The sequence below is a fragment of the Megascapheus bottae genome, chromosome 7, assembly GCF_031878675.1.
Source record: "Megascapheus bottae isolate mThoBot1 chromosome 7, mThoBot2.hap1, whole genome shotgun sequence".
Taxonomy (NCBI): domain Eukaryota; kingdom Metazoa; phylum Chordata; class Mammalia; order Rodentia; family Geomyidae; genus Megascapheus; species Megascapheus bottae.
Genome location: NC_143515.1, coordinates 35,798,835 through 35,819,927, shown reverse-complemented (window position 1 = coordinate 35,819,927; position 21,093 = coordinate 35,798,835). Strand labels below are relative to the sequence as shown.

At 41.9% G+C, this 21,093-nt stretch overlaps 1 protein-coding gene across 8 annotated transcripts in view; it reads right to left on the bottom strand.

The window, feature by feature from the left end:
* Window positions 1-19,304, bottom strand: part of Aak1 (AP2 associated kinase 1) — a 158,799-nt gene extending 139,495 nt beyond the window's left edge. For 5 of the 8 annotated variants that reach the window (XM_090336755.1, XM_090336760.1, XM_090336761.1 and 2 more), the window contains exons 1-2: window positions 17,482-17,639; window positions 16,784-17,191 (exon numbers count right to left, since the gene is read on the bottom strand). In XM_090336755.1, the coding sequence (XP_090192881.1) occupies window positions 16,784-16,946 (163 nt within the window). In that variant the 5' untranslated portion in view covers window positions 16,947-17,191; window positions 17,482-17,639. Of the gene's footprint in view, window positions 1-16,783; window positions 17,192-17,481; window positions 17,640-17,665; window positions 17,847-18,229; window positions 18,481-19,058 lie in introns of those variants that run through there. The other 3 variants (XM_090336757.1, XM_090336758.1, XM_090336756.1) reach the window with 3 other exon arrangements.
* Window positions 19,305-21,093: the final 1,789 nt, after the last annotated feature.

Below are 21,093 nucleotides of genomic sequence, written 5' to 3'. Positions count from 1 at the left end.
TGGCCCTGCACAGCATGTCTGATGGCAAAAATCTCCTCTGCAGAAGTAAACTTTGTTTTCAAGTTGGTTTTCTTACTCTTATATGACACCCCATAATCCTGAGCTATTCCCAACAGCTATTTCTCAATTTTACTGAAATTCAAGATGATTCAATAGTTCTCATTCACTGTAATAGGCTATGTGAAGGTCTCCAGCATAGGTCTGTTATACTACAGCAAGAGGAATGAAGGTTGTCTACCTGTTTCAATGAGGTATCTCCTGCCTGGTCTATGAGTTTAAAGTATTACTGATTTAGTGTAATATTCATTGTTAGTTTATTCTGTACTGCCCACTGTTACACTATTCAAATGATTAAAGAGCCCTGAGTTGGATACAAATAAACTGTCCTCAAAGAAGCATTTATCTAACACTAAAAAGCAGATACAAATGAAACAGAGAAATAGCAAAATAAAACTCAAAGATCTTGGGTTCACATCAGTTAAGAGAGCCAGCAAGAATAAAAGGCATCCAGCTGTGATAAGTTCCATGTGATTAAGAAAGATGGGTGAGGAAGGGAAGTGTATGGTATCCTAAGTATGGGAAACATTAAAGTAAAGGAAAGAACTAGAGCCACAGTACAAAGGGGATAAGGAGGGAGAAAATATCAAACTACAGTATAAGAGGAAAGAAATATGTACAGTATTTTTCTCTCTTCCTATTCTGTAGTATAGTTATTTATAGTACATATATATAGTATTTCTTTCTTCTTCTGTTCTTCATCTAAGTGTTTATAGATTAGAGGAGGGGTGTACACAAAAGTCAGCTCTACCAGGGTATACACACAGCAAAACAAATACTCCCTTATGAAAAAGAAATTTATATACTGCTGGGCACAGTGGCTCATGCCTGTAATCCTAGCTCTCAGGAGGCTGAGATCTGAGGATTGAGGTTCAAAGCCAGCCAGGGTAATAAAGACTGAGAGACTCTTATTTCCAATTAATCACTAGAAAAGGGGAAGTGGGGCTGTGGCTCAAAGGAAAAGGCGGTATAGTCTGGGTAGTCTTGAGCTGAAGAGCTCAGGAACAGCATTCAGGCCCAGAGTTCAAGCCCCATAACCCACAAAAAGAAAAAAAGAAAAAAAAAAAGAAAAAAAAAGATAAAAGAAATTCATACACTAAAATATTAAGGTTTACAGATTGCTACCCAATTATATGCCAGGCTTTATGCTAAGTGCTTTGCATATATCCTCTCATGTATTCTTATAGATAAAAAGACTCCATCTTAATAAGCTTACCAATATCACAAGGATAGGTCCAAGGACTGCTAACCTCTTTTAAATCATCACACATGGCACAATCTTGAAAGTCTCCTAAGGAAAATTTCAAAACACTTCCCTCTCAGAAAGACAGTACTGAATATCAGGTTTTCCCTAATCATTACTGAGATACACCTTATGGTCAAGTCAAGATTTTTCCTCTGTCCAAATGGCCAATGAAATCATTTTTTCCAGAGCAGTCAACTGTAATGCCCCACTACTATCATCAACAAAATTTTCAGAACTCTTTAAAAAGAGTAGAGGACAAAGGCCTCAGGAACAGGGTTGGGATACCCCCAGGGAAAACTAAATAAGGCTAACAAACTTGTAAGATAAACCAGCAATTCCCAAACAGACTAGATTCATTGACCAGGGAAAACAATGAGTAGCAGTGCAAAGGAGCAGGAGATCAGTCACCTCTGCAAATGTCCCAGTCCTCCTCCAGGAGCCCAAGGGACATACCTGATCGCATTTCTTTTTACTGTCCACATAGGCAACAAAGTTTGTTCTCAATTTATCCTCAGACCAAAAAGACAGTAGTCATTCCTTCATCCTAAATGTCCCAATGCAATAGCTGTAAATGGCCTTGAAAGCAAGCACCAAATTACATGGTATTAGAATGTTTTCTACAAAACTCAAGACATTATTATTTATTTTATTTATTTTTTTTTTTTTGGCCAGTCTTGAGGCTTGAGCTCAGGGCTTGAGCACTGTTCCTGGGCTTTCCTCAAGGATAGTGCTCTACCACTTGAGCCACAGCACTTGCGCCACAGCACCATTTCCAACTTTTCTATGTATGTTGTACTAAGGAATCAAACCCTGGTCTTTGTGCATGCTAGACAAGCATTCTACTAATAGACCAAACTCATGGCCCCAAGACATCATTAGTTAAGATCACTGTAATTACAAAAGATAATCTGGCATGAAGGCTATACTTAGCTTTCTACTATAGTAATATAGGGATGTCATAATCTTTTTGGTCCAATAATCTCTTGCTTTTCAGAAATCATAAATAACAAAGCTGTGATTGGCATTGCCATCCATTGTTTACTAAGGTTAATTCAGCCCAAACACAAAAACTGACTACTTGGAGCTAATTCAACAATAGCCCAAAATGAAACTTCTAGTTTAAAAACTCTCAACTTTGGGGGCTGGGAGCATAGCCTAGAGGTAGCAGGCTCACCCAGCATGCATGAAGCCCTAAGTTTGATACCCTGGAACCACATACACAGAAAAAAGGCAGAAGTGACACTGTAGCTCAAATCGCAGAGTGCTAGTCTTGAGCAAAAAGTGTCCAAGGACAGTGCCCAGGCTCTGAGTTCAAGCCCCAGGACTGGCAAAAACAAAACAAAACAAAACAAAACTTTCAACTTTGCTTCAATTCTGCAGCTTGTACTCTGCCCAGAGAAATCTCACTCAAAAGAACTTGCTTTCATAACAATTACCTGGCTCAACAGAAAGCTGAAACTGTTAAAAATATATACAATAGATTAAATAATAAGAAACATAATAGGTCAATAATAAAACAAACTAATAGTAATAATAAAGAAGGCACTTGAGATTAAAATTCACATGAAATGAGACTTTTTGGTTTGGATATAAAAACAGAGCATCTGAATTATTTATGCAAGCAATCTTGTTTGTCAAAAACACAATAGTTACTTCAACTTTACTAAAAGAAGACTAGAGGGCTGGGAGTTTGGCCTAGTGGTAGAGTGCTTGCCTAGCATGCACGAAGACCCGGGTTCAATTCCTTGGTACCACATACTTAGAAAAGCCAGAAGTGGTGCTGAGGCTCAAGTGGTAGAGTTCTAGCCTTGAGAAAAATCCAAGGACAGTCCTCAGGCCCGCTTAAGCCCATGACTGGAAGAAAAAAAAAGAAGAAGACGACTAGAATGTATGTAGACATACTAAAACAGATGTTCCCAATAACAGGTGATTTTTTGACCCCAGATAACATGTAAGAATGTCTGGAGACATCATCTCTGTCATCTAATAAGCTGAGGGTAAGAGGGGCACAGAGATGGAAGGACAAAGGATGAACAAACAGCAGTGACCCTCACTAATAGGTAGAAGAAGCTGATGATACAGTAAGCATCCTACAGTGCACATGACCATTCCCCCACAACCAAGAATTACCCAGCCCCAATGGTAACCATGCTAAGGCGGCACTAGTGATGAGTAACAGGCACTACGATGGTTTATAAGGACCTAATATGCTATATGACTCTAAGCAGATCGTTTAAACTTATATTCACTTTCGTAAGCCAAATAAACTGGCTATTTTTCCTAACCTATTACAATGTAAAAATCCTTGCTTTTCTACAAAAGATGGCTAGTTAGAGCAACAGAGCAGTAAACAAAAAAAGGCAGGATAGCAATGTGTCAGTGGGTCCTCATTCAGGACAGTTAGAACAGCACTCCACCACTTACTGAATGTGGATTTTGAGCTCTAGAAAAGTCTCATGGTCTCCAATCTAGTTTCTCCAAAATTCATACTTTGCATTCCAATAACCAAGATGATGATCTTAGAAAGTGGGCCTTTGAGAGGTGATTAGGTTCTGAGTGAGGGAGGAGTTCTTATGAAAGGCATTAATTTCTTTATAAAAAGTGTCTTGTCCCTTTCTTCTTAAGAAGGCACATCCAGAAGCAGGCTACCTTCAATAAAGCAGTGGGCCTTGATTAGAACGTAATCATACTAGAACCCTGACTGCAGCCTTTCTGCCTCCAAACTGCAGGAAATAAATTTTCTGTTGTTTATAAACTACTCAGTTTATAGTATGTTGCTGGAGCAAAATACATAGACTATGACTATAATGACTTTCCTGACTTAGAAAGCTCATAAAGAGATCCATTTGGGAAGAATTATTAAAAGTCAGTGTAGCCAAGTGCCATTGGCTCACATCTGAAATCTCAGTTATTAGAAGACCTGATCTAAAGATCATGGTTCAAAGCTAGCTGGGGCAAGAAAGTCCTAAAGCCTAGACAGGAAAGTCCATGAGATTCTGATCCCCAATTAATTACCAGGTAACCAGAAAAGAAGCTGTGGCTCAAATATAGAGTACAATCCATAAGCAAAAAAGCTCAGACATTACCTAAGTCCTGAATCCAGCTCAAGGACTGGCACCAAAAAAGAAAGCCAAAGTATCATGAGAGGAGCTAAGAATGTAGGTCATGGATAATACAGATTATTTGCCTAGTATTTGCAAGTCCTTGGGATCCATCCTCAGCACAAAAGATATAGATAGACAGACAGACAGACAGACAGACAGACACACACACACACACACACACACACACACACACACAGAGCGGCATTATAAGAAAAAGTATTTGTACAACAGAGAATTATCAGAAAGAATTCTGCACTTGTAACTAGTGGTCTTGGGTTCAAGTTCTTTCAATATTTGTGATAGTACAGATTGTAGTAGTTAACCTGTCTGCTAATTCAACTGCATAGTAATAGAGTCCTTAGAGATATAGTGAATAAGAAATAAAAGATTGTACTGTAGGTCTAATATTATCATGTATACACGCCACAAGGCATTCTGAACATCTTACACATTCTCAGCTATATCTGACATGCTATAGCAAAAAGAAAGGCAATGGAAGACTTGGCTCCTGCTGTCCTAGGTGACATAATATGAGTGACATAATATGATCCACACACAAGAAACTAGGGAACCTCACAAAACAAATACTTGTTGCAATGCTGGGAAATGTGATACAGTCTCTGAATTCTAGAGGGGTTGAGGTGAAAGAGATTAGGGCAGACCAAAATGTTACAAAAGACTCATGATACAGTGCTTTCTCTAGACCGCCTCTTTCGAGGAACCTTGCTTGAATGAACATTTCTAGGTTAGCATATTTGCATATGCTCGAGTCTTTTCTTGATCAAGTGAAAGCAAATACTCTTACCCATTTTTGAGGAACAAAATGTGATAACCTCCATTCTAGACCAGTGCTATCCAAACAAGAATGTTCAAGACAATCCACTATGATATAGAAAGGAAATGTAGCATCTCTATATTTAGTTTCACTTCTGAAAAATAAGGCTTCCAGAGTAAAAAGGCAACTCACAGAATGGGAGAAAATATTTGTAAACCATGTATCTGAAAAAGGACTAACATCCAGAACACAAGAAATCCTAAAACTCCATAACAAACAAACAACTTGACCCAAAAATAAGCCAAGGACTTAGACATATATTTTCCCAAAGAAAATATACAAATGGCTTAACACAAGACAAAATGCTAGATATCATTAATCATTAGGGAAATACAAATCAAAACTGCAATAAGAGACTACCTACCACCTACTAGGATAATTACTATCATAAAACAGAAAATTATAAAGCCAGGCACTGGTAGCTCATGTCTATAATCTTACTCAGGAGGCTGAGATATGAGAATCACAGTTTGAAGCCAGTTCAAGCAGGAAAGTCCATTATCTCAATTAATCACCAAAAAGCAAGAAGTGGAGCTATGGTGCAAGCTGTAAAACATTAGCCCTGAACAACAAAAATAAGCTCAAGGACAGTGTGCAAGCCCTAAAATAAATAAATAAATATCTGTGAGTGTAAACCTGGTACAAACCTCTATGGAAAGGCAGTAGGGAAGTTCCTTGAGAAGTTAAATATAGCCAGGCGCAGTGGCTCATGCCTGTAATCCTAGCTACTCAAGAGGCTAAAATCTGAGGCTCGAGCTTCAAGGCCAGCCCAGGCACTAAAGTCCACAAGACTCAACTCCAATTAACCACTAGAAAATTGGAAGTGGCCCTGTGGTTCCAGGGGTAGAACGGTAGCCTTAAGCTGAAGAGCTCAGGGACAGCACCCAGGCCCAGAGTTCAAGCCCCATGACTTACAAAAAAAAGGGGGGGGGGCCAGGAGCTTGGCCTAGTGGTAGAGTGCCTAGCATGCACAAAGACCTGGGTTCAATTCTTCGGTACCACATACATAGAAAAAAGCCGGAAATGGTGCTGAGGCTCAAGTGGTAGAACTTTAGTCCAAGGATGGTGCTGAGGCCCTGAGCTCAAGCCCAGGACTGGCAAAAAAAAAAAAAAAAAAAGTAGAATCACTGAATTATATGGTAATATTTGACTTGAACTCTGGGCCTGGGAGCTGTCCCTGAGCTCTTCAGCTCAAGGCTACCACGCTACCCCTGAGCCACAGCCCTACTTCCAGCTTTCTAGTGATTAATGGAGATAGAGTCCCACAGTCTTTATTGCAGGGGCTGGCTTTGAACCACAATCCACAGATCTCTGCCTCCTGAGGACCTGGAATTACAGGCATGAGCCACCATCACACCCGGTTGATTCTTATATGTGAGTATATACCCCAAAATAATTGAACACAGATAGGGTCTTAAAAAAAATACCTGAACGGCCAAGTCCATAGCATAATAAGAGCTAAAAGGTGGAAGCAACACAAATGTCCAACAAATGAATGTATAAATAAAATATGGTAAATACATAGCCTTAAAAAGGAAAGAAAAATGTGATATGTTACAACATGAATGTACCTTTGAGACATTATGCTAACTTATATAAACTAGGTTAAAAGTAAGTTAGGTTACATACTATTCCTTTAATATGACATAGTTCTCAAAATCATAAATAGAAAACAGGTATGGTAGCATATATTCATATTCCCTACACTTTGGACTCTAGAGGCTAAGGCAGGAAGACTATGAGTAGTGGATACCAGAACTGGGGTTAGGGAAAGTAAAGTAGCTTAATTAATATCAAATTCCATTGTGTGTATGTGATCCAGTCCTGAGACTTGGGTGCTGTCACCGAGCTTTTGCATTTAAGGCTAGTGCTCTATCATTTAAACCATAGCTCCACTTCTGTCTTCTTAGTGGTTAAATAGAGATGTTTCTCATGGACGTTCTTGCCCATGGTGGCTCCAAACTTCAATCCTACAATCTCAGCCTCCTGAGTAGCTAGGATTACAGGCAGGTATCACTGGCACATGGCTCAATTTTCAATTTTATAAGATGAAAAGGTTAATAATTTTATAAGATGAAAAGGTTATGGTGATAGATGTTGGTAATTGTTGTATACTGTTGTATGTGCATAATTCAACACCACCAAATTATACACTTAAAAAGAATTATGATGGGGCCGAGAGTTTGGCCTAGTGGTTAAAGTGCTTGCCTAGCATGCACGAAGACCCGGGTTCAATAAGAGTTATGATGGGGCCTGGAGTTTGGCCTAGTGGTAAAGTGCTTGTGTAGCATGCACAAAGACCCGGGTTTGATTCCTCAGTATCACATACATAGAAAAATGCCAGAAATGGTGCCATGGCTCAAGTGGTGAGCGTTAGCCTTGAGAAAGCTCAAGGACAGCACTTAGGCCCAAAGTTCAAGCCCCAGACTAGTAAGTTATGATGGGGAATTTTAGGTTATATATATTTTACTACAATGAAAACATTGGGAAAATATTACTTATCTTTATTAATACATAATAATACAACCCAGCATCAGTGCTCCCATTCAGTTCAATGACTCATACTTGGAAGCTGGTGGTGATAGCCTTTCAATCCACTGAGAGATTCTACTCTTCATGTAGGCTTGGTTAAGTGGATTCGCTAATTACATTGTTTGAAATGAATTAACACTTATAAAACAAACTAGAGGCTGAAAGAGATTTCTGCAAAGTAATCTTGGATTCAAGATAAAGCAAGCATAAATGAATAAGAAAATGTCAGAACTGCCATTTCTATTCCTGGTATGCACTTCATCAGGCACACTATATTGTCAAAACAACCACAGTCTAATGAGACATGGCAAGAAGTTTACCAAAACTTGAGATCATTTAAAATGGGGATTTTCATCCACTTTGCTCATGATGAACTTTATCCTAAGTATATACTGTGCCTTCAACTACTAGGGAAAACAGAAGAACATGACTTTAACTCAAATACAAGCCTACATGGATGAAGAGACAGCATGATCTTTAACTCGTAAGGCTATTCCTTTAGACTACACTAGACTGAGCCATACTGCCCAATATAAATTTTTTGTGGTTAGAAACTGGTCTTAGACAGCACACTAACACTGACTTCTTAATTTTTTAATTTTTATGTTTATATTTTTGCTGGTCCTGGAAGCTTGGTACCTGGACACTATTCCTAAGCTTTTTTGCTTAAGGCTAACGCTATACCACTTGAGCCACAGCTCTACTGGCTTTTTTGGGGAGTGGTTAATTGGAGGTACCTGTCAATGATGGCTTCCAATTGTGATCCTCAGATTTCAGCTTCCTAATTAGCTAGGGTTACAGGCATAAGCTATCAGAGCCCATCAAATTCTCATTTTTTTTTAAGACACTTAAAATGTTACCTTTCTTTAGCTTCCCCTAACATCTCCCCACAAATATGTTGCCCCTCACCCTTTTACATTCCTCCACTACAATACTTAAAGCTACTTCTTTTTATGTCTCAGGGTCCCTAATTTTGAGTTCCTGAAGGCAAAGCTGCATCTACCATCTCCACGTAGGGTTTCTCTACAGCATTTACTGATAAGACAGTGAATGAACAACAAACCTCCATCTCCCAGGTCATAATGAAGTACTCTTCTACCACACTAAAATATGACTACAGAAAAATAAACTGCAAATCAGTCTTTGCTACCAAACTGGCTAGATGCCACTTCAACAGGTAATATCATGCCTATTGCTAAAATTTCTTCATCTCTATGAAACATAGATGGCCTAGATATCTCTCAAGTAGGTTCAGAAGGCCCCCAGCCTTGTAAGAGTGTACAATGGAAGCAAACAGCAGAACTAGTCCCTTCTGAAGTGTCAGTTTTTAAATATTGTTAATTAAAATGATGACTGTGTTAAAGCTAGGAGTTTGACCTAATGGTGGAGTGCTTGCTTAGCGTACACAAAGACCTGGGTTCGATTCCTCAATACCACATACATATAAAAAAGCCAGAAGTGGTGCTGTGGCTCAAGTGATATAACTCTAGCCTTGAGAAAACCTAAGGACAGTGCTCAGGCCCTGAGTTCAAGGCCCAGGACTGGCAAAAAAAAAAAGGATGACTGTGATGCAGATATTGTGTTCAAGTGCTTCATTAATAGTTACCAAGCCTTTCTGTATATTCTACATGTCATCTCAACTACCATTCAAAATCCATGTCTTCTCCTGTCACATCTCTTATTAAATGAGCTTGATTTTGTTAGAAAGACCAAAGGAAGCCACTGACCACAGCACTTGCTTTTTCTGGACTCCATTTCTAAATTCTGGATTTGGCTATATTTAGCAAAGCTAAACTGTCATCATGCCTGAAACCAAGAAGACACCATTCACAAACCACCCCCTGAAAATCTGCAGTTGCATTAAAAAGACCAGACTTCCCAGCAGGCAAAGACATCTGAAGTGGGAGGGATAAAATTGTTATTTTCGTCAAAGAAGGCCTCAGGTGCTTACAACTAATCTCTGCCTGATACTTAAGGGTCTCTGTAAACTTATTTTCCTCCTTCTGCTCTAGTCAAACATGCTCATTATCTTCCCTTGTTCACTCTTTGCTATAACATTGGTCATCTGCCTCTCCCAATCCTTAGCCTTCAAACACATATACACACACATGCCTGCTTCTGGTTCAATCTTCTTGTCTCTATGACCCTTCTGGGACACCCTTTCTCTTCCCCCACATCTACAGTGCCCTATCACAGCAGAGGAGCAGTAACAGACACCTAGCTGACTCCTAGGAACTCAGACCCACTGAAAATAACCAGCAAACACATGCAAATGTACATTTGAAGGCAAATGTAAAAGAACCTCATTTCATATATATATATATATATATATACATATATATATACACACACACACATATATATATATATATATGTATAGCACATACCACGCTTGTCCTTTCCTTGATCGTGGAAGACAAACTTGCACTAACCAAAATAGTCAACAGTAAGTCCAACACTACTGGTTCCCACCTGCAATTCTACACATTCTGGAGACTGAAATTGGAAGATCAAGATTCAAAGCAAGCCAAGGCAGAAAAGTCCTCGAGACTCCATCTTGAATTAACCAGTAAAATATCAAAATAGATAGTGCTCAAATGATAGAGCACCATCTGTCATCAAGAAAAGCTCAGTGAAAAGCTAGGCACTGGTGACTCATTCCTGTAATCCTAGCTACTCAGAAGGCTGAGTTCTGAGGAGTGCAACTCAAAACCAGCCAGGGCAGAAAAGTCCTTGAGACTCTTATCTCCAATCAAGTACTCAGAAAACACCAGCAGTGATACTGTGACTCAAGTGATAGATGTTAGCCTTAGGGACAGCACACAGGCCCTGAGTTCAAGCTCAAGACCAGAAAAGAAAACAAACAGGTACTGATGTCTCACACCTATAATTCTAGCTACTCAGGAGACTGAGCAATGAAGACCGGGGTTCAAAGTCAGCCTGGGCACCGAAGTCCATGAGATTCTTATCTCCATTTAACCACCAGAAAACCAGAAGTGGTGTTGTGGCTCAACATGGCATGGTAGAGAGCTAGCTTGAGCTGAAGAATGCAGGAACAGTGCCAAGGCCCAGAGTTCAAAAGCCCCATGGCCAATTAAAAAAAAAAAAAGAAAAGAAAAAAAGAAAGAAAGAAATACATTCCTTACCTGACTTATGAAATGGCAACTCCTCTGTATAATACCTTAATAATGATAATAAAATGAAATTTAAAAGAAAAATCATAACCCATGATAAGATAAGGACACCTGCACAGCCATGTTTGTCGCTGCACTATTCACAATAGCCAAGCAATGGAAACAACCCAGATATCCCACTACAGATGAATGGATACAAAAAATGTGGTACATATATACAATGGACTTCTACAAAGCCACCAGACAAGATAAATAATGGCATTCGCAGGGAAGTGGATGGAACTAGAGCAAATCATGTTGAGCAAGTTAATAAGTCAAGACCAAAGGAACAAAAGGCACATGGTCTCCTTGATGTGTGGATACTATATGCAAACAGTACAAGAATGACGACTCAAAACTTGAGTACTCAAGGTCATTGACATGAACTTGGAGATATAAATATAAATATATAGACATATAAATCTATGATGGGATATATATTCTATAGATATATTGCTTTTTTTTTTTTTTTTTGCCAGTCCTGGGCTTGAGCTCAGGGCCTGAGCACTGTCCTTGGACTTTCTCAAGGCTAGAGCTCTACCACTTGAGCCTCAGCACCACTTCCAGCTTTTTTCTATGTATGTGGTACCGAGGAATCGAACCCGGGTCTTCATGCATGCTAGGCAAGCACTTTAACCACTAGGCCAACCTCCCGGCCATGCTTTTTTTTTTTTTTTTTTTTGCCAGTCCTGGGCCTTGAGCTTAGGGCCTAAGCACTGTCCTTGGGCTTTCTCAAGGCTAGAACCCTACCACTTAAGCCACAGCACCACTTCTGGCTTTTTTCTATGTATGTGGTATCAAGGAATCAAACCTCGGTCTTCGTGCATGCTACGCAAGCACTCTACCACTAGGCCAAACTCCCAGCCCTTCTATTGACATATTGCTATATAGATCAATATACACTTATGACATACAAACTCTCAGCTTAATTTTAATTTTGTTCTTAAATTTATGTGCCAATGATTGCATATAGAGTCCATTCTTGAATATGTTTGTTAAACTTGACATTTGAAATATGATGTTAAAAAAAATCAGTGTTAATAAAATATTTTTTTTAAAAAAAGGGCCAGGAGTTTGGCCTAGTGGTAGAGTGCTTGCCTAGCATGTACGAAGACCTGGGTTAGATTCCTAGGTACCCCTTATACATAGAAAAAGCTGGAAACGGTGCTGTGGCTCAAATGGTAGAGCTCTAGCCTTGAGAAAGCCCAAGGACAGCACTCAAGCCCTAAGTTCAAGCCCCAAGACTGGAAAAAAAAAAAAAAGGCAGAGTAATAGTACCATACCCTGAGTCAAGCCCTTGAATCAATGACAAAAAACAAAACAAACAAAAAAACAGAATAAACACTGGACTAGTTAGTATTCCTGACTCATCCTTCTATCTGGCCATTCCTTTCTTTTTCTGTACAGGCTATCAGACCGGGCTGGAAGATCTTCAATAACCTATAGCTGAAACATTTGCCATGACTCTCCAAACCTTTCCTGATCTGGAAACCCTCATGCTCAGGGCTTTCATCTTCATGGAGCATCTCTTACCATCTACCCAAGGCACATCCTAAGTGCTGGATATTAGAGTTGTTATTTACTGACCTATGAGTTTAGATCCCATCCAACTTACTGTCTCTGGAACCTAATAGAGGGCTTATCTCATCAGATGGAAAAATAAATATATCATATTGTTACAAAATATTTGTGTTGTATGCCACATGTGGATTTTTTTTTTTTGTCAGTCCTGGGGCCTGAACTCAGGGCCTAGGCACTATCTTTGAACTTTCTCAAGTCTCAAGGCTAGTGCTCTACCACTCGAGCCACAGTACTACTTCCGGCTTTTCCTGCATATGTGGTACCAAGGAATGGAATCCAGGGCTTTGTGCATGCTAGGCAAACACTATACACCAGGCCATACTTTAGGCCCAAACATGTAGATTTTTGTTTTTTCCTTTCTTGGTGGTTTTACAAACATCTTTAAGCCTCGCAACCTCATTCTATAGATAGAGGAATTATCGAAGTTTTCCAACATGGAGCCTTAGTTTTTATTTATTAGACTCATTTGGTGTAAGTAGGAAAACTATTCTGAGGAGCTGTGGTCCACCTTATAATACAAGACCTTCTATAGCTAATGAAGTTCATTAAAAGCGTTGCTTCAATTTTCCCAATGAGTTCATTCTATAAGCTTAAACCAAGTCTTTCCTTAATATACCATATCCAGTAATTCAGAAATCATTTATCATCTCATAACGAAATATTCCCTGAGAAAGCTATAAAGTACCCTTTCCAACACCCAACCTAGAGGTTGCCCCATTACTCTAATAGAGTCTTTACTTCCCCTAGATAACCAGTTCCTCCTGGACTACTTAGTGAACCTGTCCAACAAGGCAGATGTTGCTGATAGAGAGCCTGCAGACCAACATTCCCCAGCTTACCTGGCAACTGTTTCTTGAGGCTCTTGCAACTTCTCTTGCACAGACCAATATTCGCATTAGGGAAAAAGAAATAATCAACAGGATGTGGTCTGTGTCTGAAAATTGGCTAGCAATTTCCTAGGGCATTTGGTATACAGCTCTGACTAGGACTAGTACAATTTTATGTTTGGAGACTCAAGAGAAGACAGACTAGGAAGAAACATGTTTGCCCAAAACACCTGTAATTACCCTTTAAGGAGCTGATAAGGCCTCTGCAGAGAACATCTGGTTCAGCCCAAACACAATGGGAAAAGGTGATTACTTTAGATTGTTACAGCCAAACTAGCTTTCACTCCCCTTTAACTATATTGTTGCTGTTAGATAAAGGCTACTATTTATTGAACTCTTGAAAAGTGTTAAATGTTTACTATCTTAGTAAATTCTCAAAACCAGGCTTAACTTGTTTTACACCCATTACCAGTGATGCCCAAGAAGTCCCATTTCTAACAAGCTCTCAGATGATGAAGATACTTCTGATTCAGGGCCCATTCCTGAAGAACACTGCCACAAAAAATGAAAGAAACGAAAGAAAGAACGAAAGAAAGAAATTGTAAAATGTTTGAGTGAGACATACTGTCCAAGTTCCACAGCTTGTTTAAAAAAAAAAAAAAAAAAAGCAAACCCTAAATTTGAACCTATATCAATCTGATTCCGCGGTCAATATTGATAACCAGGCTGGGAATGTGGCTTAGTAGTAGAGTGCTTGCCAAGCATGCAATGAAGCCCTGGGGTCAATTCCCCAGTATCACATAAAACAGAAAAAGCCTGAAGTGGCACTGTGACTAGTGGTAGAGCATTAGCTTTGAGTAAAAGAAGCTAAGGGGATAGTGTCCATGCCCTGAGTTCAAGCCCCAGGACCAGCAAAAATAAAATAAATAAATAAATATTGATAGCCACACTACTATATATGTAAATGTGTATCTTGTCTTTTTACATTCCCTGGAGGCTCCACAACTAGGGATGTAGCACAGTAGTAGAGAACCTGCCTACTATGTTAAAGGCCTTTGACTCAATTTCCAGCACTAAAAATAAAAATAAAGGCAGACACCAATCTTTAGACCTGTCTCATCCTTTTTAGAATTTAGTAGTCTTTGGATTTAGTAGGTGCTCCATAAATATTTTGTATACTAACTCCTGCTTATCTATATTCTTTTCAGGCGACAAAATCAAACACCATTATACCTAAGGAACACAAAGAAGTCCGCATTTCCAGACCAAATTTTACATGATGCTCGCTCTTTGCCCAAGATGCAATCATACTAGCTAACTCCTACTCATTCTTCAGTTACTTCCTCCTCTAAAATCAGGCCTCTCCTCCAAAATAAAATATAAAAGTGGCAGTTGTCATACTCTTAGCTTATGTCCATGATAACACTAAATTATTGTTATAACTGCCTGTTTTCCATCCCTTAAAACAGTTCCTAAGTTCTAGAACCTAGTTTAACATCATGTCCCCAGAGCATACTTCAGTGCCTGCCATATCACAGGCAATCCATAACTATTTTTGAATGCATGAATGACTGAATGCAGAGGTAAAAGCCCCATGTTCCACTTACAAATGTCATAATGCACAGTTCTCAGGAATAAAGTTAGGGGAAGTGGAGGGTAGCATAAATAACAAATACCAATTTTGCCTTTTCACTTCCCCATCCTTCTTCAAGACGCAAGATTTGGTGAACAGGCACTGCTTAGGGGAAAGCATCCATGAAGAAACATCCTATCCTAGCTGAACAAAATGCTCCACAGTTATGAGGTCAGGAGAGGCCAGTCAGAAGGAAAGGAAGGAGTCCTGCACCCCCGCACTCTTCTGCTCTCTCTAACATCCTTCTCCATTTCTCCACCCCACTGCAGTCCAGGCTTTGGCACAGAGATGAAGGAGACAGATCAGACTCAAGGGTACAATCTGGCAGCAGGTACAGAAGCATCTCCCATCCTGCACCAAAGCCCACATGGAAGAATCCTTAGGGACAGTGACTCAGGACCAGGATTAAGTCCAGCTAGAACAGTACTAAAAATGAAAAAAGAACAATAATTTCACAAGATATTCACTGTCAGATACCTTTTTTAAAACATGATTTTTCAAGTACAAGCTCTAAAACCCCATCCCCAGAAACTGGGCCGGTTGATTCAATGTTGACACAAGCTGAGAGGAGAGCCAAACACAGTGTCTCCCTCTTCCCAACCCACCCACCAGCCTGCAACACTAAAGATGACAGGCATTTCCTAGGCCCAGGTAGGGATCCTTGCTTCAACCTTAGCTTACAAAAAGCTTCTTTTCAGAGGGGCCTCTGAGTGCTCTTTCTCTCTTCCCTAGCTAATAAACTGTTCCATACCACCATGTTGCAGTAATAGAGGCCTCCCCTTTCCAATGTCGAGCAGTCCAAAACACAACCTACAGGAGGTTGGCCCCATCCAATTAGTGTGAATTGCTTCACACCAAGGAAATTGCTGCTTTTATTAAAAATAAAAGCACACTAAGCAGGCAATGAGCTGTGAAAAGTATGAGTCTAGCATGATTATGAAGGTCGAGGTAAAGGTTACCAAGAGACTGGGCAAAGATCTACCAAAAGCATGGGGAATAAAGATAAATGTCTACATTAGGATAGATATACAAAGGAACACACAGAGGAGAAAAGAATTTACACAACAGATGTAAATAACATCTGGTCCAATGGAAAGTGGGGGAGAAAATGAGAGCTACTCAAAAGTAGTTCTTAAAAAATGTAAAAATGGGAGAAAGAGGGGTGTAGGGGATTGAGTTCAAAACAATCACATTCACTTCGTATAATTTCTGTTATCTTGGCTACATCTGGGGACCTGATTACAGTTGGATCTGGAAACAAACCTAGTCAAATCCACCAAGAGCCTCACAGAGAAAAACACATTCCCATTCCCAGAAAAATTCAACGTTCCTCTCAACATCTCCTTAAGAAATGGGAAAGTTAGTAGGGAAAAAAAACCTTCTCCCTCCTTAAGGATCCCCCAATCCCCACTCTATATTCTTCACATCAGTATTTCAAGTTTTGGGAGGATGACAAGCCCACCACCCTGCATTTGATGGTGAGCTTTACACTTCCCCATCTATCATTTTTTCTCCTCTGATCCGGATAATTCCAGGAGGAAAAGAGAAGTGGCTACTTAACACTTTTTATTTTCCTAAAAGGCCACTGAAATAAACAACTTCCCCCTACCCCCTTTAAATCCTGTCACATGCCATTCTGTTTTAAATCTCTCAAGGACAATGACTCACAAGGAAAGTGGGGGGGGGGGAGGGAGGTCAGTTGGTGAAAAACCCATTCATACATTCAACAACTAGAAACCAGAGTCTTGCCACATCAGCACAATATTTTAATTTAGAGCACAGAGTTCCACCGTACCTTCGGCCAACACCTCGTCCACAGTGACCTGCTGTCGCCCGATGCCAAAGACCCTTCCGATGTAGCCACTGCCCAGGCCCGAGGTGCTGCCCCCTCCTCCGCTGGAGCCCGAGCCCAGGCCAGAGCCACCCTGTTCTCGTCGAGAGTCGAAAAACTTCTTCATCTTGCAAATAGGAAACAGCAAAGCTAAATACCAAGGGTTTCTAGATTTTTCTTTTCTTTCTCTTTCTTTCTTTTTTTTTTAAGAAGAGAGATCTAAGGATTTCTTCTCGGATTTCAGCTCCGCGAGGAGCCACCCGAATCCGGTCGTGGGGGTGGGGGTGGAGGGAGGATGCCTATAGGAATATGCGTGTCAATCGCGCGGCGGGTCCCCTCCTCCTCCAGAGAGCGATTCGTGTAAGTTTAAACCTGTGATGACAGAGGAAGAGAGAGGATGATTCAGTAACACACTCAAAAATTCAACTGTCGGGTCCTAGGGGGAGCAAAAGCCATCCACCGAGGGAAACGCTTCATGCATTTTCCTGCTGAAAAGACTCCTGAGGCTGAACGTGCATCCCCGGCCCCAGAACTCCCGATCCCCGTACCCAGCCGGAGCCCGGAGAAAGGAGGGCCGGCCTGGGCAACGCCGACCGTACGGGACCCCCCTACGACCCGATCCCCCCAGCCGCCCCGCGAGGGAGCATCCCCGAGGCACCCACTTGAGACGGCTCGGCGGCCGGAGCCCAGTCACCAGCCCCGCAACATTGTCACGGCCGCCGGGCCGACCTGCGACGCGGAGAGGAGGCGGCGCTGCAGCCTGAGCCGGGGCCGCGTTCGGCGCCCGCCCGCCCGCTCGCTCGCCCGCCCGCCAGCTGATCCCCCGAGCGCCCGGCGGAGACTGACCCGCCGCCCCTCCCCCGCGCGCGCTCCCGCCGGGCTCCATCCACCCAACCAGGAAGTGAACTGCCGCCGGAAGTGCCTCTCGGGGCGGCGCGGCCCGGAGCTCTGGCAGCTCCTGGGGCCCATTCCCTTTCTCGACAAATGGAAAAGGAGTAGTTGGCGAGGAGACCGGGAAAACGGGATGGGGAGGATCTTTAGTGCAGACAGAGTCTTAAGAAAAAGAACGTTTCTATCGCCTTTCCGCAGGGAATCCTGGGAAAAGTAGTTCGGCGCAGTCTGTCAGACGGACTACAACTCCCAAGATGGCCCTGGAGAAGCGGGCGTGGCGTCGGCCGTGGCCTCCGCGGCCTCCGAGATGGGTAGTGGGTTGGTGCATATGTGGAGATTCAGTTATTTAAACACTTCCGGTAAAGAAACTGCCAGAGGCTTGCTCTTCCCCGCCAGACCCCCTCCCCCGCGCCCCCCGCGTTGCATGTTTCCCTCTTCTGGGGCCCTCTTAGTTGCGGCCTGGAGTCCTGGCACAAGGAACTCTGGGGGTTGTAGTTTCTAACAGAAGGAGGCTGACACCTGAAGGACGCGGCTTAACCACTGAGCCCCAAGCTGGTCCTGCAGGACACCCCGACGTTCCACCGAGCCGGAGGTGGGGAGTGAGAGGGTGACGCGGACGTGGTGCTGGAAGTTGCTTCGGGCCACGCGAGAACGTCCGCTCGGATAGAAAGAGAGCGGGAGCCTTTCCGCCCCCGACCTCGAAAGCAGCTTCTGGTGGGGACGAGGAGAGCCGGCTCCGTGGGCAGCTGTGGGCCCGGCGCTTCGAGAACGCCTCCGAGACAGTGAGTGTCTCGTCCGGAAATCCACGGGCGAGATTCGAAACGGCAAACCGCCGAAGGTTGTGCGCTGGGCGGATCCTAGGGAACCTGCAGACTCAGCCCATTGGCTCCACCCCAAACTTTGGGGCTTGTCACTGATCGTGACGCTTAATTCTTCCACCATTGCGGACTCCACGGGTGGGCCTGGTCCCCCTAACACACACACACACACACACACACACACACACACACACACACACACGCTTTCCGGGTCCTCCCCCACCCCACCGCCGTAACTCCAGACAGACCTTGTGTTTTGTACTTCGAGATTCTTGCAGTAATCTCTGTCTGTCTGTCTGTCTGTCTCCCCCCCCTCCCTCTCTCTCTCATACCGCCTGATTGCCAACGGTGGGAGTGAACTATGGTTTGCATCTCTCAGATGGGAAACATACGGAGGGTAGTTGGTATCCTTATCCGTTCCCAGATTGCCCGAAGGTGATGCTGCAGATGATACCAAATCCCTCCTCTGCCCCCTCCCCCGTCCCAGAAATCCCCGAGTTTCCAATCCCTGAATATAGGTTAGTTCTCACCTTCAACCAGCTCTCCCCACTTCCAATGGTGCGATAGCCCTGTTGGATTGCAGTTAGTCCCAGATTTCTTAGGCAGGCCTCTGGGAACAGAGAAGGGTCCACGGGGTAATGTGGAGGGGATGGATCTTGCTTTCTTTCATCTAAATATTGAGCTGACCTGTGCTAGAGGTGGCTGTGGCTGCAGAGGATTCTGGTTTCAAGTGGTGCCATTGTAATTAAACTCGCTGTATCAAGATACCATCTTTTCTTCCGGAGAGAGCCGAAGTTGCCACCTCAGTTCACAAATTCACGCAGCCACCTCCGGGGTGAAATGCTGCACCCACTAAAACATTCCCTCAGAGCAAGTGCTCGGAGGCATGTTCTCTGCACCTTCCTTAAAAGGCTAAGTTTTTGTCCAGAGAAACTTGGAATAGATCTTAAAATAGATGAGAAAGATCATTTGAATTGAGTTCATTGACCCCCTCTTTCTCAGCACCTATTTAAAAAAAAAAAGAAGAAGAAGAAGAAGCTCTGTCAGGTCCTAAATCTGTTAGGCCTGTAGCAACACTCTGTCAGGTTTTTCTCAACTTTCCTGATACCAGAACAAGACTAGGTTTATCATAAACCTCAAGTCTCACCTTCCAACAGGATTAAGGTAGCTAACTTATGTACTGAACACAAACACACTTGCTTTGATCAAAATGAGGTTTAAGAAACAAAAACTAGAAATAGATTCTTTGCCTGTCATCCTCTCAGAAACTAATAGCAACTATGACATCCACCTTGGTTTGATATGTGTGTACTTGCACATGCACATGTGGGTTCCAGGACCTGAACTCAGGATATCATAGTGTTTCTTGTTTTTTTCACTCATGCCTAGTGCTCTCCTACTTGAATCAACCTCCAGTCCAGTTTTTCTTTGTTTCTTTTTCTGTTTTTGTTTGTTTTGCTGGTAAATCAGATATGGAGCCTCAAAGACTTTTCTGCCCAGGTTGACTTCAAAACATGATCCTCATTTCTGAATAGCCATGAGCCACCTGGCCCAGCTTCATTTTGTTTGTTGTTGCTGTTGTTGTTTGCTTTACCTACATTAAGTCATTTCATTCCAACAACAATCCTATGAAATAGGGTATAATTATTATACTTAGTAGAGTGGTTATTGAGGCTAAGGCCCAAGTGACTTGGCCAAACTCACACATAACTGGCTATACAAGGATTCAAACCCAAATATTTTGACTCAAGAGCCCAGTGCTTCACTGAACTTTCTTAGAAAGTACAAATGAAACCTGAGCACTGGTGGCTCACACATGTAATCCTAGTTTCTCAGGGGGATGACATCTAAGGACCATGGTTTGAAACCAGACCCAGCAGGAAAGGCCATGACTCTAGCAATTTACTCAGAAAAAGCCTGAAATGGTGCCATGGCTCAAGCAGTAAAGTACTAGTCTTGAGCAAAAGAAGCTCTGGAACAGCACCCAAGCTCTGAATTCAAGCCCCATGACAAACCATACAGTGTGTGTGTGTGTGTGTGTGTGTGTGTGTGTGTGTGTAATAACTCCTTAGTAATCAACCCTTAATTGCCCAGTGTTTGTTTATATATGTGTATACATATACGCGATTAGAATTTAAATCAATAGCCTTCTTTATGCTTTTTTTATTTTCTAAGACTATGTTTTTATAACTGAAATAACTGGGTCAAAAGTGGTTTTTAAAGCTAGAAAGCCAAAGTGCCCTCCAGGAAAAGGACCCTCATTTGCTCTTCACTCAATAATTTAGCAGCTTTCATGATTTAGATACTAAAATATTATAATCAACAAAATAAATATATTCTCTATCCTCAAGGAGGTTTTGGCCTTAAAAGAAAGCATTAAGTCCTAATGTCTATACCCTGACCCAACACTGAATTTATATAGTTTTAAAAGAAGTGCATCTCATTTTTGTTAGGTTGGATATGATGCTTCTCATTATTTTAGTTTGAACACTTATGTACATTTATCTATTCATGAGTTGTTTTATAAAACACCGTTTGGGGGTCGGGAGTTTGGCCTAGTGGTTA